Raw genomic sequence first — 18,663 nt, forward strand, 5'->3', positions numbered from 1 at the left:
CAACTTCTGGTAACATCTTTCCTCTTACATGTATCTTTTTAGACCACTTGGCTGCAGACACCACAGCTAAGTATACAAAGAGATGGTAATAAACGTAACTAGCACAACATTTTCTGCTTCGTCAGTATCCAGCCTTGGCATGCTCGACACAATATTTCTTAGAAGAAGAATAAAGTCCTTAAAAGATATAGTGTAATCAACAGTCTTGAGAAACATGAGGAAAGATTTTCTATTTAATAGAGAAGATCTGAGGCACAGGGGAGCTTTTGCCAATCTGGATCTGAAAATTGTCAAAACTCTAGATGCTTCCAATTTAAATGTTGGCCTTTGAGCCATCTTGCAATTCCATTTATGGACTTTTGATTAGGTGAAATATACTTCTACTTGCCAGCACAGACAATAATGATGGTAAGTTGTGAATGTCTAGGGGCATGCTATGCAACTAAAAAGAAAAAATATAACATAAATACATTCTGGGCTCCCTCCATTAAATGCACAGTATGTGTGTTCATTATATCCAGTAATATTTTTTTCTATTTTTCCCATGTTTGGAAAAAAATATTATGTTTCTATTCCTCCTTATTTTCTAGTTGACATCTGTGCATATGTTACCCACAAACCTCACCTAAAACACTTCAGTTATGTATAGGCTTGACGCAGGCCATTACATATAGACTGGGACGTTCACCTTGTATCATTGAGCCTGGAAAGCAATACTGACAGTACAAAGCAGCTTTGTTGCAGCTGGGGACACACAGGAGCCTTCGGTCACAGCTGCATTTGCCAGGGACTGATGTCTGCAAGCCCAGGTATGTTCCCTGGCAGAGCGTGTCAAAAGCTTCTCTAAACTGTCATGCATCTTACCAGGCAAAGCCTTACTTCCAGATGGTGCTGTGTGAGAATTTTATCACCCAGGAGCAGTCTAAATTCTGCTAGCATAAGACTGTATATTATATATACATATATATATTTTTTACATAAGAACAGTGTTAGAGATGCAATGTAGGATGAGCAACAGGAAATCAGCATACACCAGCCTGTACTGCAAAAACAGAGTTAAATTGACTCAGGACCAACAGATCATAATGTCATGTACCTGAGGTGAGAAGCTGTAGCTTCTCATAAAGAGCAATCTTCCAAGGAGTCACATTTGCAAGAGATCACAATATGCTTAATAAGTTTTAACCTTTCTGCAACAGGCACAAAATGGACAGTATTGTAGTTCTCACTTGTTTACTACAGAAAGCACAACATTATTTACATGTTTACAGTCAGGAGTACTGATATCACTGGCTACACAGACTGTGCAACATTGCACTGAAGTCCTTGCAAGCCTCATCTGCCATTCTCAAAGTAAAATTACCTTTTTTGCCAGTGTTTTTGAAAGTGTAGTGACTTTTGTATTATTCATGCTTTGTCTTGGCTCTTCCCCAAACCATCTTTTGCATTTGTATTGATGCACATTTCATTGCTGTAACCTGGGTGCTCATCCTTCTTGTGTATAAATTACATATTGATGCTAATCATTTCCTCTTAGACTTCCTGTCATATGCAGCAGTCTGCAATATTAAAATTTATTTGTTCAGACCAACTTTCCAAAAGCTGACTGCTGACATGAGAGAACAGTCTTTGATTGTCTCACTGTAACAAGGGTTTCTTTCATCCTCAGCCATTGTTCACTTTGATGTTGTTTCATTCTTTCTGTTTTCAAAGTTTGCCTGGGAGTTTTATTTGACCTACTGCTCATAATGCATTTAGGTTTGTAACGGGTAATTGATGTCTAAGTTATAACTGCTGATGTAATATTTACATTCTGCCTATGGTGCAAGAGGAGCTTTGCAAAAAAGTTGTTACAGACATCTTGATAATGTGATGCAAACATCTCAATATAGTGCTACGTTATTATTTCATTACAGCTGCTTCACGGTGATTCATTATTTATAAACGTGTGTACTTCTGGCTCAGTGAATAGTTGGCAATTTATTTTCATACCCAGAATTTCATTTTAAGATCCCGGCCTGTTATTCTGCTTAATCTTCGGACTTGATTCATATTTTATTTACTATCAGTGTCAACACCAATCTGACAATCACAGAAAGGCGATAGAGAGGTAACTACTGTCACAAGCACAAACGGGTTACAAACTCAAGCATGGCTTATTTTGGCAACTGTCCCAGAACTAGTAATTCCCTGATATAGTGGCTTTAATGCCAAAAAGGTAATAACTTAGATCTGGGATTAGATATAAAAGTGGACTACTTCAGGTCTATTACAGGACTGTAACCCAGGCAAAGTCCAGCCCTGAATTCCTGAGAGACATTTGATTTAAAAAATTAAAAAGTAAAATACTTTTACCATACAGATTTTTAGGGAGGTTTCTTCACACAATAGAGAATCACTAAAAAGCAAAAGAGGGTCATGACGGCATGTCATGCCAGGTTAGTAGTCTTCTGTGATACAAAAGAACTGCTGGTTTTGAAGTGATAGGAAAATGACGTTTCTGGAAAATCATGGAACATGTTTGAGGGATAATTTGTCATTTAAAACATAAGCACTTCAAAATAAATTACTGTAAATTGTAAGATTACTTTTTGTCTTTCAGGAGATATAATAGTTGTCAAAAGAAAGCAGCTTGGAGTGAATATGAGCCTAATAATTGCATTTCAGGTTAAAAAGTAAAGAAATACAAAAGTTTCTTAGGAGCTAAAGCTCAGTTTTCAGTACTACCTAATAGAATTTAAAGGCATGAAACACTGAGAATCACAGCAGGATTTACAAAAGGATAGCCATTTTATGTGGTGTTTTTTCTGACTTTTTTTCCCATTTAAGGCACTTTTAGAAGGATTTGAACAAGTACTAGTGTAGCTGCCACAAAATGACTAATTATTCTTTCAGGTTTCACTCCAAGTTGCTATTTGACATTAATATCCTGTGATATTGTGTCAGCTTTGAACATGAAGCCAGGGGCCAATTTATTTCCCTTCATCAGGTTAAACAGCTATTGAACCTGTGGACTTCTGTATTCTGGATCAGCGTGTAAATCACTTCTGGCAACTGGCTTGAGGATGTTTTCCTTACAAGTTTTGGGGTTGTTTTGTTTTGTTTTCTGGAGAAGCAAAGGTTCTGCTACATTCCCAGTGCAGAAGTTCTTGTTCCTCTCCCTCTTGCTGGACTCTCCATCACTGCGATGCTTTTAAAATAGAACTCCTTTCATACTCAATTGGCAAAGATCTAAAAAACTTTGCAGACGAAAAATCTAATAAAAGTAACAATTTTATTCTGCTGGGAAGCCCAGGGTCTCCCCATTCTTGGAAAATTCAGAAATATTAGAAACAATACTTTTTGCTTGCTTCAGCTGAACTTTTTCAAGAAAAGCACTAAATCAAAATATTGTGTGAAAACTTTGCTATGAAACTAAATTTTAAAATACCAGAATTATTAATTGAATGTTACCCCAATTGCATTACCCCAATTGAATTTTGAAGGTAATAAAAGAAGGGAAAAAAAAAAAAAAAAAGAAGAGGAAGAAAGGGAAATACTTTGCAATGTGGTTAACTTCACTTAAATATACAGGAAAAAAACTTCTGTCTGCTTGAGCTACACCAGCTTCTGCAAGAATGTTTATCTTGTCAGTCCATAAATCTGCAGTATGCTCAACATATAACAGTATAATGTCAAGAGTAATGCTAATATCCATTAATGAATTACACTATATTGATTGTTCTGTTTTGGTTTACATTTAAAGTGCTTACTCTCCTTTACATGAAGCCATATTCCCTTACTTGTTGAGGGCAGATACACGGAGATATATGCCCTTACCTGTTGAGGGTGCATTTCTGATAACTGGCATGGCTAGGAATTCAAGAGATAGTGAAGATTTTTTTTTCCAATACAGCTAATGCAATAGAGCAAGATGTGTGAATGTACTCAAAATACACATACAGTTTCAATCCACAGGAACAGTAAAATGGAATACAACCTCTTCCATAACACTCTCCAAATAACAACAGTGAAGAAATGTTTGAAAACATTGTATACTAAAAAGTTACCTTTTTTGCCTTGCATAGAGTTTTCTAAGCTCTTCCAAAAAAACAGAGATGCTCTTAAAAGAATGCAGGATGGCACTGAGGATGTGGAGGAAGAAGCGGGATCATCACGATTGCCAAGTTTCAATTTAATTTCCAGTAATGACAGAAATGGTGCAAAGTGCTGGCAGGTTAGAGGCTGCCTATTCAGCCTTCTTTGCAGTGGCTGGACAAGCTGATTGCTTTGAGAAATGAAAATCAAGAGATGACTGCCTACTTGTCTGAGATTTGGATTGCTATCATGAGTCTGAATCTTACAGTGCCCTGATGTGTGTATGTGCCCATTCTCAGATTGAATCATTGTCCTGAACGTATGTTTGTAAACACATGGATATTTGTTTATCATCTGTGTCTTAATGAAGTTCTGCAAGGGCAACTGCAACTCAGCTGTTGTGCTTCACTACAGCTGGGAAGCTCAGGAGAGCTTTCAGTGCAAAATGGGTGGTAGAAGATTGCCAGGTGGAAAACAGGTATAATGAATGAGTAAATAAATAAAAGTGCTTAAAAAACAATGGTGTTAAACAATGGTACAACTTCTAAACAAATGACAGAAAGTGACAGCAATGTAGTATTGAAGTTACATGTTGCCAGTTTTAAGGAATGACTGAGACTGAGTAGAGTAGGAGTGAAGGGTGGAATCTGATAGAGCAGCATAAATTAATGAGTGACACAGAGAAAATGAATAGGGAATGATATGTTTGCTGTCTCTTCTATTACAAGAATGAGTGGGCATCAAATAAAGACAGCAAATAGCAGGTTGAAAACAAAAGCAGGTGGTTCTTGACACCACACATAGTTCAGCTGTGAAATCCCTTGCACAGGATGCTGTAGTTGCTTGAAGAGTGCCTGTCTTCAAACAGCCAAACAAGATAATGGAAGAAAATCCATGAAAGTTTTTTCATTACAAAGAAAGCACATCTGTCTCAGGAAGGCCCCTCAGCAGATATCCACTGCTGGTGACTGTCAGAAATGGGAAACTGGGTTGGATTGTCTGATCCTGAATGGCTGCTCTGAGTGCATGTCCACATTCTTCCCAATGGCAGTGATTATCTCCAGAGGCTCTCAGTTTGCATCATTTGAACAATATGAGAGCCGTACAGTGCTGCTAAACGTACACAGAGCTGAGGATCACGATTCGCTATCAAATCACAACACATGGGCACTGCTACAGAGCTCATCTCACTTCAACTGCTGGTGTAGGATGGGAAAGCTGTGTAGGTTTTTATGGTTACAGCTCCTAGTTTAAGTTTTAACTTTTAGATAACCTGATGGAAAAGAGGATAATAAGCATGCCCATGTCAATGCAAAGCAAATCTTCTCACCCCTATTTTTTCATGCTGTTATTGTAACTCCAAGCTGCCCTGAAGCCAGTCTGCAGTCAGCATCAGAGGAGCTGAGCAATACAACATGCTTATATAACTACGGCTGGCTTCTTCTGGGTTTGTTTGAACAGATGTTTTGGGGTTTTTTTACACGTTATTTCTTCCAGAACTATAGTAGATTTCCAGATTGATGCAATACTGAATAAGCTGGCTTTAATAAAACGTTGATGTCCTTGTACTTTTAAATATGAAGGATTAGTGAGAGTTCGTTCACCTGCTCCAGAAAGGGCTACCTTCCCCTCCTGAATAACTAGACTGAGTGCCAAACATCTGTGTGATGCAGCGCTGCCTGGAGTCTCGGCTGCGCCGAAGAACAACGCAAACATCTCCATCGTCATTCCTTGGGCGTTTTGGGGGCATGCTAAAGCACCTGTGCGCCAATCTGCTTCGCTCGGGCATCATACAAACCGAGCACGAGTAGGGCAGGAAAATGCAGAGGAAGAGCTCCCCCGCAAAGCATAGCGGGGCTGGATGGAGAGCTGGCGGGCAAGCAGGTGAGAGCAGGCTGTGGGTCTTGCCGAGCCGGTGGGGAAGTTTGTGCCGGTGGAGGGGGAGGGCTGCAGCCGCCTTGCCCGCAGGAGCGGCGGGGCGCGAGCCTTCCCCCCCCACCCTGCCGCAGCAACGCACAGAGGGGCATGTAGTCCGCGGGTGCGGAGCTGCCTACACTTCCCAAGGTGCCCGCCGAGCCGCGCCGCTCCGCGCCTCGACTGTGGGTGCGCGGCACCTGCCGGGGGGGCGGAGCGCGGCTGCCCCGCTGCGGGCTGCGCGGCGGCGGGCGGGGATGGTGTCGCCCGCGGGGGTGCGGTGACGGGCGGCGGGAGCGGCGGCGGGCGCGGCCCCTCCTGCGCGCCATGAGCACCGGCACAGGTAGGTGGGTGCAGGGGGTGGGCAGCCGAATCCCCCCTCGTCGTGTATTTTGGAAGGGGACGCTGCTGTTGCCCCGCTGATGTCCGTCACGTTGCGTTGCGGCTGCTCTCCGGGAGGAACCGGCTGGAGATTGATAACCCCCCCCAAAAAAAATAAGGCAGAAAATGCGTCTATGTGTCTCTGTGCGTATCTCGGAGGGGAGCTGGCGCTGCCGCAGCCGCGGGCGCTGCCGGGCGGGAGGAGCTGCGGCTGCCGCCGCGGTGCTGGGGCAGTGGGACCCTGCGCGGGGGCTTCGGCCGTGCCGCCTCCGCCCCGGGTGTAGCCCGCAGCCCCGCGGGTGCCCCGCGGGATGGGCTCGCCCGGCCGCAGCGGGAGGCGCCCCGGGTCGCCCCCCCGCCGCCGCCGGTACCCGCGGCACCGTTCGGGGGTGTCTCGCCCCGGCCGCACAGCTGTCGGGCTGTCCCCCTCCCGCCCCGCATCTCGGGGAGTGGAAACACGCGGCTCTTCCGACAGGGATATTTGGGTTAAAAGCTCGGCTTTTTCTGCTGGCCGAGATGTTATAGTGATAAAGAAGGTGAGAATCACGGAGGTTTCACGGAGGCCTAGCTAGGATTGCCACCCTGAGGTATCCAGTTGCCCAGGGCAATAGAAAAATAATTTATCTGGTGATATATGCAGAATTTGAGAACTGACTTGGAATAGTATTTTCCAGCGATTCAGCATTCATCTGCCTTGTGTGGCAGTGGGGGGTGGGTACTTCAGAGCACAGCTGATGGCAAAATATTACAGTCTTTAAGGCAAATACAGGGTTCTGCATAGTGGAAAAGGGGAGGCTTTTTGAGTTGATTGTGTATTGTGGTTCTGAGGGTAACTGTAGCTGCTAAATATACCCTCTGCCATAACAACAGGGACACGTGGAATAGCTACAATTACATGGTGGCTCTGTATGTCAACATGCTTAATCATATCACATCCTCACAGTGAGCCAAATGAGAATGTAGTGCAAACAAAGAAAAAATGAGCTCCCTGTTAGAACAGTGTGAGACCTGGGGTCAGGCACCTGCCAGAGGCTGCAGCTAAAAACATAGTTTGGCATTTCCTCATATCTGTTGAAAATGTAGATATTTCCATGTGTGCTGATTATCCACATTTCCACGTAGTCTGTGGATGAAACATGCACTTCCAGCTTGCCGGTCCTCTCTGGGGAGGTGCACAGGCCAAGGCAGGTGTCCAGAGGTGCAGGTGAGAGCAGCGATGCGTTACAGTGTGAACTGAATTCTGTGCTAGAAATCCTGAGTCTGTGTGCTGTCTCTAAAGGGAATTGAAATGGTTAACACACTTGGTGACATCTGCATTGGGAATGATCAGACTCCAGCACAGAATCCTGTCCTCGGTTACTCGTCTATAATTTAGAACTGAATAATATGAAATACTGTGAAACACTTAAATTCTGTAGCAGTAAAATTGAGGCTGGCAGAGGAAGTAATGAAGTCCAAAGTTGTATCTTTATAATATTTAAAAAGCTAATTAAATAGGTTGTAAAGTTATAAACACAGTAGATAAGTTAGTGCATAACAGTCTAGTGCAGAGGAAACTTGACACAATTCTGTCTTAGTAATTGCACCAAACATGATGTAAATGAAATGGCAAAAATGAATAATGCCAAGATAAAAATAACATCCTGGGAAAAAAGAGAGTGGAAAAAAAACCCTGAGAGTTCTTAGCTCTCATTTGAAAGTATAACTGTCAGTTTTAGGAATATTGGTTTTAAGTACAGGTTTAGCTTTGATGTTTCCAAATTTTGATTTTGCATGTCTATGTGGACTATGTCAACCATTTACAATCAATTTTCATGATAAATTAAATGTGAGGAGCCCACATCTGCTCTGCAAAATCAATGGAAATTTTCCATTAACATCAAGGGGGCAAGTATCATACAGCAAATTTAATGTCACAGTTTAACTAAAGTTACTGTTTCCAAAAGGTTCCCACCAAAATTAGGGAGGAAAGGCTGTAATTCAAAGTTTGGCATTTACTGTAACAGAAAGATGTTTCTGGTTCTGCAAAGAAAACAGGGTGCAATGTGGTATTAAAATCAGCCACATATAAGGTTTGAGCAATTGCTGCACTGTTTGGTAATCTGGGAGAAATCCCTGCTCTTCCTGTTACGCCTGAGATGGAGTAACCTGTTGTGAAGCTGTGCTCGTTACTGCATAAAGCTTCACTCAGTCTGTGTCCCCTCTTGTGCAACACATCGTGAGCTGTCTGTATCAAGGGGGTTTCAGGCAACCTTATGACCCTGCTTTGCCTTTTTAACTCTAAGTTTTGGCTTTAGATATAGAAATATGTGTTTTTCATAAACATGATTTAGTTTGTAATACATAGATACAGATAATATAAAGTCACCCAACAGTACATACTTTGAACCATCATTATGTATTAATGGACTGCAGACTTATGCTATAATTTTAAATCTAGAAAGCGTATGGTCATGTGGCATAGTAAGCACAGCTCAAATGCATTATTACATATGTTGTAATTAGATTTTTCCACATGCAGTTTTCCTTATCATTGCACCTGGCTGAAACTCATTCACTGCCCTTTACACTTGTATTTGCATGGCATGGCTGTGCTTTTAGGATTCTAAATGTACTTCAAAGAGTTTATAACATGGTTATCAGTCTTCGTCATCTTGAAGTCATGGCAAGAAGAACAGAGTAGGTTAAAAAATTTAGACTGAGAAAATAAGGTTCCCATCCATTCCCAGAATTAGGGTAACATGGTGCCTATTATTTAAGTGAAAAAAAAAAAAAAAAGGATTAACTGAGCTAATTATATACTAGGTGAATTATCTTAGATTAGATTAAATTAAATGTCATGACACAGTTTCACATGGCTATTTAGTCTCTAAACTATTTTATGAGAAAGAAAATTTTATTGCATGGATCAGAGAACAGCTAATGAAGTGTCACAGCGCAAATCAAGGACGAGCATAGTGATTCTGGTTGCAAAAGAGGTTATGCAGGTTGGTCATGCAAGGTCCTGCTCTGCTTGTGAGATACTTAATTCCTTTTCAAATAGAAGTCCTCTCTGGAGACAATAGTATGACTGTTTCAGACTGTAGTATATTTTATCATTAGATACAGTGTTTTACTTTCAGCTCTTCATTTTGACCGCTAGTAGAAGAGAGCAGTGCATTATGAACTGTGAGAAGTAAGAGGTTGACTTGCTTTGGAGTTCTTCAACTAATGAATATGTGAAGCTTTTAATGCACAATTCTCCAAGTTTGTAGTTAAACAGAATTAGAACTACTTCATTCCATTGCCATTTTAACCATGGTTCTCTGAAAAAAAAAAAATGACGCGTATTTCCTGGAGGTATTTTCTTCCTTTGAAGTTGAATTGCGTAGAATATATGTAATTTCTTAGACTATAAGAAATAGGAAGACATATCTTGGGATTCTTTAAGCTTTTGGTCGAAGGTTCTTCTTTACAATTCTTTAGAAAAGGATTTCAGCTCAGTACGTGACATCTGTTAAATGGCATTATGTTCTTGGATTGTAAGAACATACAGTGCAGTTATGAGAGGATGAAATATGTCAAAAGAAATTATCAGGTGATGGTACATCAACTGGTAATTCCTGACTGCAGGATATCCTGGCTATCACAGACCTCTGGAAAGGTTGCTAGTTCCGCTTTACAAAACCCAGATATGTGGCTTTCTGAGCAAGGTCTGTTTCTGGCCAGATTGCCTGTTTGTAGTGCAGCATCTGTACAACAATGAGCATCCTCCATGGCTGGTATCTGTACTCATCTGACTGCCATTTCAATACTGTATTAAAGTTGGCATACTTTTGGGTTGGCTTCTCAGCATGTTAATGGCTCATGTACTTAATGCCCAGTAATCAGCTTTGTCATAAAAATAGAGAGCTAAGAAAGGTAACCAAAATTGAAAAATGAATGAAAGCATGGCTACTGAGGTAACGTTTTCCCTCTCTTACCTTCTTCTGTGCAATGGGCTGGCCAACCTTCAAGAAGAAGTGAGGAAACCCTGATTTTAGTTTTGCCTAATTTGACAAATCATTCTTCCTTTATGGTTTACAAATCCAGGTTTTTAGCAATGGAAACACATCTTTCTTGACTGTTAACTTCAAGCTCACTGCTGCAATTTCCAGTCTCACTGGAGGATTGCTGGTGCCATTAGCTCACCTTAAGACCTTGGGTTCTCAAATTGAGCACCCGGCGGTCACAATAATGAATCAAACATATTTGTGTGGAAATGGGCTGTGTTGCTCGGGGCTTTTGGAAGCAGAGCTGGGTAAGTGCCCGGGTGAGAGGGGGCACAGCCAGCAGAGCTGGGGCTCCGCACAGGCAGGGAAATTGATGGGCCCTTGAGGTTATTGCACAATTTGCTAGCTCGCGGTCTGCATTCTTAAACATAACCTTAAGACAAATATTTCTGAATTTAGATTATTTCCCGTGTCAAGATCCATTAGCAGTATGTCAAGGTCCTTAACTGTTATCTTCTGAAATGTTGGAACGTTTTTTTCACAGCTTATTAGTTGATGTTTGTGCTCTGAAATCTGGATGGAGTATTGTTTTGTACAAAGCGCTGTTATTTATTTTTTCATTTCAGAAAAGGAATGTGAGAGGAATATAAATTCCCTTCAGTGAATATTTGTCTGCTTTAGGAGCCATTTTTCTCCCTTTCTCTGTAGAAGCAAATCATTCTCCTACTGGCAATAGTCAAATTGATCAATAACTCTATTTTGGAGATTCACCCGGTCCTATAGGACAGGTTTTTTTGACCTGCAGTTGGAGGAAAACAAAGTCTAAATGCATTTGGCCATGAAAAATAAACATTCCTGAATTGTAAGATATCACTAGTGATATTTAAAAATATTTTAGAAACTGTTATTTTTAGATTTATATAATACTGTCATTGTAAAGCAATAACAGTCTGCAATTGCTTCTCATGGCGGATCTGTGGAAAAGTGGTTGTTACTGTGCAACAGCTGCTCACAAATAGAGCATCCAGTTCCATGGAAGTTTTCAAGTAACTCTTCTGGCCTTCCAAGCATGGGGCACTCTCTGATACTTCAGAAGAGGATGAAATGCAATTGTCCCACGTTCTTCCTCTTCCCTTTTGCTAAGTTCATTTAGTCTTAGGTGGGAGGGGGTAGGGGGAGGAAACAAAAAATCCTCACTGTACCGGTTTATGGAGTGAAATAACTGGATATAGCATGAATATGGAGCAATAAGCATACAGCAGTTGTGTTTCTTAAAGTCTCTTTCAGAGGATGACAAAGTAAAATTGAATCCCTGTGACACTGTTCATATGGTGAAATCCTTGGTGAAGTAGGAGTTAAAGTTTGATGCATATCGTGCAGAAGCAGCCACAGAACCTGTTCTGCTCGAGAGTGTCATGCAAGAGCTTCTGTCACTTTAGAAAATAGGTCATCTACCTGCTTCCCCTCACAGGTATGTGACTTGAGGATTCACGGATAACGGGGAATTTCAGCAGTATATGCGTAAGGTGGTTTTGCTAGTTGATGTCTAAGTATGTACTGGGATCTTCTCTGCTCAGCAACATTAAGTGGAACTAAATGAATAGGCACCCTTATATGCAGTGATTAATTTGGAGAGTTCTTGATCACAGACTACTTCAGTTTTGGCTTGACCTATTTTTACCTCTCTCAGGAGAGCTTTTTGTGGTATATTTATAAATACCAGATTGCTGCAAATATTGAAGTTTAAAATATTGTGAATGCTCTAGAAGAAATGAAAAATATTTTCACAGTTTCATCTTTATTTTCTTCTTGGTTACTTTCATTTACTTTGCTCTGTTTACAAATTCTTTACCTCTGTTTTCCTGTTGTTGTTCGCAGTATTGCAAACTTAGCTGGGATCTTTACTTTGTAGCAGACCGGTGAGGATTTTTCAGAGAGTTGAGCTGACAAGTTTGGCTTTATCAAGTCTTACAGGGTTTGCCTTGCTCCGGTGTTTCTTTTGGCTTTGCAATCCCAGCAGCATTAAAGTAATCACTCAGTTACGAATTTAGATGCAACACAGATACAGAGGATCTGATCTTTAAGGTTGCATATCTAATTGGGCACAGAGACCAAAGGAAACCATAGAAACAGGCTGTGTTGCCACTATTTCCTTTGATGACAGGAAGACAGGAATGGAAAAGGGTTTGCAGCCAAATCCCATAACTGGGGTACGAGGCAATCAGGAACAGCTGGGGCTGCGTATGTCTGTACCACGAGTTGTAGCGAGTGTCTGGCAAGCGACTCCAACACCTCACCCCTGTGACTCGCACATATGCTCTCTGTTCTGCTATCTGTTAACCTGGCTCCAGCTCAGGCTCAAACAGTGCCAGTTTTAGGGTTTCTGCCTGCGGTATGAGCCTCGGCGTGCTTGGTGGTTCCTGCCCTGCTCAGGCTAAATAAAACCCCGTGCTCTGCCTTTGGCTTTGGAGTGGTGACAGAAGTGTGCCTGAGTGCAGGCAGTGGGTAAATATTGGTGAGAAAAGAGCAGCAGTGGTTTGTGTGCCATCTTGCACCTCTCCATGACACTTGTGTACAGCATTCTCACCTGCTTGGTCAGCAGAGTCCAGCCCCTAATCCTGGCAGGTTCGTGCAGCGAGTGTGGTGAGAGGAGCTGCTGTGTGTATCTCTTGAGTATGGGGTGTGCAAGGAGAGGTGGAGGGGTCTGCTTCTGTTCCACATGGAGAAGGGAAAGCCAAGGGGCATTGAATCACAGTCTTGAACCCCATCACGAGTGGGCAGAGGGAAGATGGAGCCAAGCTCCTCTCATGGGTATATGGAAAAAGGGAAAGACTCAACAGTCTGGGGGAGTAGCAGGGGAAATTCCCACTGGTTGTAAGGAAAAGAAAAACCCCAATGAGAGTGCCTGAACTCTGGAGGAGGGTGCCCAGGGAGCCTGTGACACCTCCAGCCTCAGAGATTTTCAAAATTTAATTGGCAAAGGCCTAAGCAACCTTACCTAACTTTGAAATTTCTTTGCTGTGAGTTGGACCTTTGGGCATCCTGTTCAGTTCAAAATTTTCTATGGGTATCTGAAACTATCCTAAACGTGGCTGCAGAGGTCCTGTTGAGCTGCTACAGAGATGTACAGGCAGATTTATCTTGAATGTTTTGCATGGCCCTTTACTAACCGGTCTTTGTAGCCTTGCTTCATTGGCTCATTCCTGCCTCAGAAAATCAGAGAAAAACTAGTTTCAGCTTCACATATGAACATTTGCAAACTCTCCTGCTCCAAGCCCTGTGGAGAAACAGGGCTTATGTACCACAAATCTTTTGTACAGTTGTCTAAAAGATGCTGACCTTTCCTGTGGGTAATGTATGTGCAGCTACAGAGCTCCTACTTGACTGGGATAGAGAGTTTGGGGTAAACATCTGGTTTCTCCATCACTGCTGGGACTTCTCAAAGTGCTAAGCATCCATCACCCATGGGTGAAATCACTCTGAACTGCAGAGTGTTTAATCACTCTGGAATCAGAGCATTTATTTATATGCCTTAATACGGAATTAGACGTAAACTTTTTAACATTTTTATTCAAATAGCGATGGCTTTTCATGGTACAAAACTAAGATAACAAGCGTCTCAGAGACTGTTTTGTCATCAGCTGTGAGAACAACCAAAGTTTTCCAGCATCTTCTTTAAAGCTTCTGTCTTTATAAACCATAAGACCTTTAGTAATAAGCACTAATGTTTCAGTTTGCTGTATGCTATATTTATTGTCATTATTTAAGGTCATAACCCTGTTTGCTCAGATTAAACATCTTGTATGGCCCAGTAGATTGTGTCCAGCTGGGCCCATCATCCTGACCTGGGAACCACTGCTAACAGTGGTTAGTTGTGTCCACCTTGGTCATTAATGTTTTTCAGGATGGTACCAAGTGGTGCATCACCTCAAATGCTAAATTTTAGCTCCTTTTTGGTACGAGCGCCTGAATTTCATGATCTGCAGTATACCAGCATAACAATAAACTTCTGTTTATATCTTAATAGAGCTACCTACCCAGTTACACAGCTGTAGATTTGATTGTGTCTATATTATTGATTGGATTTCACCTATGACTGAAACCTAGGTTGTGCTGAGGACCCTTAACTCCCATTATTTCTGCAATTTGGGATTAAATACTCTTTCTGGACTGAGGTGAAATGCTACATTTTCAGGAAAACTGCTCAAGCGATAGGCACCCATTTCGCATTTCTTTGCCTAGATCTATAATTCTAACTTGTGACATGCCTGAGCTTTTTTCCAAGGTCAAGGCTGATTTTTCTGTGGGAACAACACAGTCTGTGTCCTGTAAAGAATACGAGACTCACATTAGGGTGATGCTGCCAGCTCTGAAGAAGTGCTCAGCTGAGCTTTCTGCATCTTGTCTCTGAAGCACAGAAAGACTATATAGGTCTAGAAGCGTGCCATAGTCACGCCTATTTTAGAAAGCAGAAAACAGCACGAGCTGCAAATTTGAGTTGGCAGAAGAAGCCTGGCTGTTAAGCTAAAGCTGTCGGGAACTGCTATAATGTTGGTTGGATACTTGTTTGATTTACTCATCCTGTTATGAACTGGAAAAAGGCAGCTTCTTGGAGCTCTTCTAAATATAAAGGTACTTAATATTTTTTAAAAAATATAGGTAACCTGTATATTGGAGGCAGTCCCATCTTCAGTCCTGGTAATTTTGATCTCATACATGTATTTCCTAAGGTCAGTAATTATGTAAACAATAGAGTGATGGATGCATTCAGTATAGCTGTTAGCACCGTGGACATCAAAAAACTCACCAATTTCAGTTCTGAAATTCATCTTTAATTCTAGTTATTCGTTTAAACTATTTTTATGAGATTGTCTAGGTTATAGGTCAAAGTCAGTTGTTAAACCATCTAATCTTCTACTACTTCTCTGTATAGCTCGTTGTTTTCACTCACAAATCCCAATACTGAGTTGCTTGCAAAAGCAGAGCTGTTTTCTCTCAAGACAATAAAAAATAATGAAGCTGTCACTTCTCTTGATAATCTATTTCTGTCCTAATCACTCTGCTTGGTTAAATAATGCTTAATAATATTTAATTAAAAAAAAAAAATTATGTTTTCTCTACTTGAACCTATTTTCCGTAAGTGAATCTGTGAATGTATTTTAAGGAGTTGTGCATGCCGTGTTGCTCACGGAGACCTTGGCAGTGGGTAAATAGCAAACCCTGACACGTTAAAGCAAACTCCCTACTCTTAACCTGCTCTGTGGCTCTGTGCTGTGCATCTGGGAGGAAGGTCAAGCACAAGGAACTCTTGTGCTGGAAGCCAAAGGACTGAAGTTTAACAGGTAGCCCCTATGAATTTTCTAGGGAAATTATGGTAATAATGCAATGGAAAAAAATGTTATATGGAAAGTATTTCCACTGCATTGATATTATGGTACTATGAAGAATTAACAGTTACCAAAGAACCTGTATCAGTCATGCGCTTTTTGGCATTTCAGCTTGACAGCTATGTATAGCACTTGAGCAGCAGGGAGGGAGGATTTGTGGTGGATGGTAAGAGCTACACATCCAGGAGAGCTGTTGTACTGACCCCTGAACAAGTCACACTGTGTGCCTCACCCCTTTTTCTATCTTGTCTGGAATCTCTTCTGCTGCATCTGACATGACCCTTGCACCTCGCTGTCAGTGTTGAAGTGTCTTTTTATCAATTTGTTTAGACTTTTTGTTACATACTTCTGTGTAAGCATCCTAAAATGTTCTGCCCTAAAAAAAATTGATACAATTAAAAATTGAAAAACTCTTCCTATATAAAATAGTGTAATTAGAAAGGTAATAGCTTTTATATTAATATTTCGGTATTTTGTCTGACTGCACTTTATGTTGTTTGTAAACTCTGGGAACCAGATGCTTTGTGTACTGTATAAACAGCTGAAAGATAACATCAGCTCTTCAGGAAACTTATGCTGTATTTTGTAGGAACTCCTTCCTTTTTTTGATAGGATATATTACTCTTTACATTTATGTTCTCTGATATCAGGGTTTCCTTTTGGTAGAATTTCACTGTCCTACTATTGGTGCAGCATATTTTTATAAGTATATTTAGCTTTTTAATAATATTTTTGGTCAGTTGACTGCAAAGCTCTCACGGAAGAAGGGAATTTGTTTGTACACAGAGAGGAACTGAGAACAGATTTGTGACTTGTTGTTGGTAGGATTAGTCAAGAGGAAAAGGATTTGAAATGCCCAAGTCTGAAATAAATGTTGCATCCGTTAGGTCACTCTGACTTTACGTGTATAAGAATTAATACATTTTGAGTTGGTTTTGGCATTGGCATGGGTGGCTGACTTTTGTCTACAGAAGTAAGAAAAGAATGTGTAATTTGTTTGCCTTGTTCCACTAGGTTCTGAAAAATAAAATCTGTTTCTCAGTTTGTCTAACAGCTCAAGGAGGGAAAAACAGAGGGAAGAGCTGGGCTTGTAAAATCCAACTGCAACAAAACCAGTTTCCTGCTGTTAAGTCCATGCCCTAGGCAGCCTAAATATTCTCCCCCCTTGCTTTTTGTTTCTCATTGGATCATAAAGAAATCAAGATTGCAACTAATGCCACCCACCAGATAAGATTGCACAAGTAACGTATTAAACCCCCCCCAAACCCAAAAAAACAAACATGAGAACCTAACCCTGGCAAATATTGGGGGGAGGGGGGAAGCTTGGGGTTTGTCGAGTGTGTTTTGCTTTGTTTTGTTTCTTTCTAGTTGTTATTTTTACATGCTAGGAGAAGGCTGCACATACTGGCACCCGAGCTGCAGCGTGAGCCCCACCAAGGAATCTGTGCAGCCCACAGTGCTGCCGGTCCCAGCAGAGCCCTGCCAGCAGCTGCCACTGTCACTTGCCAGTTGTTTAAAGCTCTTTAAAGGTGGCGTAATGTGGCAAAGAGATAACATGCAGCTCTTTCCTCTAGAGGCAAGCTTAAGTTAATATCTCCCTAAGGCCACTGTTAGAGATAAGGTGCAGAAAAGTGGAAAAGCCCCTGCTCTTCTCTCTGCTGCCCGCCTGCCTTTCCCAGCTGGGTAGGCAAGCTGGGGGTGGAGGCAACTTTCCAATTTTTCAACTTCTGTCACTTTCACCAGTTCTGAACAAACTCATTCCATCTTTCTGTGTTGTTTGAAACCTTCTTGTTGTTTGGTCTTTGCTTCAGAAGCGGCTCACAACAGTTGTGGGTTGTTGCAGTGATTGGTGAGGAGTGGTTGTTGGACCACCATTGAGCTGAGTGGAAGTAAAGCAAAATGCAGACAGCTATTTCTTTTCAGGAAATTCTCAATATCTTAAAATAATGGACTTTAACTGGGCTTCGAACCACAGGAATCTATTTTTCAGAAGCTGAGGGGAGGTCTTATCACTGTGTACAACTACCTGAAAGGAGGTTGTAGCATGGATGGTGTTGGTCTCTTCTCCCAAGGAACAAGTGATAGGACAAGGGGAAATGGCCTCGAGTTGTGCCAGGTGAGGTTCAGATTGCGTATTAGGAACAAATCCTTCATGGAAAGGGTCGTCAGGCACTGGAACAGGCTGCCCAGGGAAGTGTTGGAGTCACCATCCCTGAAGGGGTTTAAAAGGCGTTTAGATGAGGTTCTTAGGGACATGGTTTAGTACTAGAGTTAGGTTGGGTTTGATGATACTGAGGGTCTCTTCAACTGAAATGATTCTATGATTCTATGTGTTTTAAAAAATCTACTTCAAAGTTTGTTCAAATTTATAGTTTATTTTAAGAAATTCATGAGGGTTATTTTCTGAGCTGTTGACAAAAGCCACTGATGAAACAGCAGCCAGCCCTGAATCCTACAGCTCCCACAGGGAATGCCTGTCAAAATGTGCCATCCAGAGCATCAGGGGAAGATGCGGCAAGTTGAATTTGTCTTGCGTGTGCCCAGAGAATCTCAAGAAACCAGAATTCCTAATGCTAAGGATGCTGACTTATCAAAGGAGTGCAGCTACATGCAAGAGGATTAATCTCACTAATACATGCTTGTAGTTCGTCAAGCTAATATGGCTCCACAGCATCTGCTGCAAATCCACAACAGAGTTACATTTAGTAGGCCTTATATTGTGCCTTTATTTTGAATTGGACATAATTAATGTTTACAGCTTGGCATTTGCCATTTGTAGTGCTCATAATGTTTTAAAAACTATTCTAAAATTCTATTCTACATACTCGTATGAGATGAGATATAAAACTTCATGCTGCAATTATTAAAAGCTGCCATTTACCTTAGACTTCGATGTTAGAAGAATTTGTTCTCAAAAATTTTTGATTCATATT

General features: G+C 41.3%; 1 protein-coding gene across 23 annotated transcripts in view; it reads left to right on the top strand.

Moving 5' to 3' along the window:
* The first annotated feature begins 5,756 nt into the window (after positions 1–5,756).
* ABLIM2 (actin binding LIM protein family member 2) overlaps positions 5,757–18,663 on the top strand; it is a 139,833-nt gene continuing 126,926 nt past the window's right edge. For 18 of the 23 annotated variants that reach the window (XM_065062571.1, XM_065062572.1, XM_065062579.1 and 15 more), the window contains exon 1: positions 6,492–6,516. In XM_065062571.1, the coding sequence (XP_064918643.1) occupies positions 6,507–6,516 (10 nt within the window). In that variant the 5' untranslated portion in view covers positions 6,492–6,506. Of the gene's footprint in view, positions 5,962–6,099; positions 6,335–6,491; positions 6,517–14,914; positions 14,976–18,663 lie in introns of those variants that run through there. The other 5 variants (XM_065062597.1, XM_065062574.1, XM_065062576.1 and 2 more) reach the window with 5 other exon arrangements.

Source organism: Columba livia, chromosome 4 (genome assembly GCF_036013475.1).
Source record: "Columba livia isolate bColLiv1 breed racing homer chromosome 4, bColLiv1.pat.W.v2, whole genome shotgun sequence".
In the NCBI taxonomy this organism is placed as follows: Eukaryota; Metazoa; Chordata; class Aves; order Columbiformes; family Columbidae; genus Columba; species Columba livia.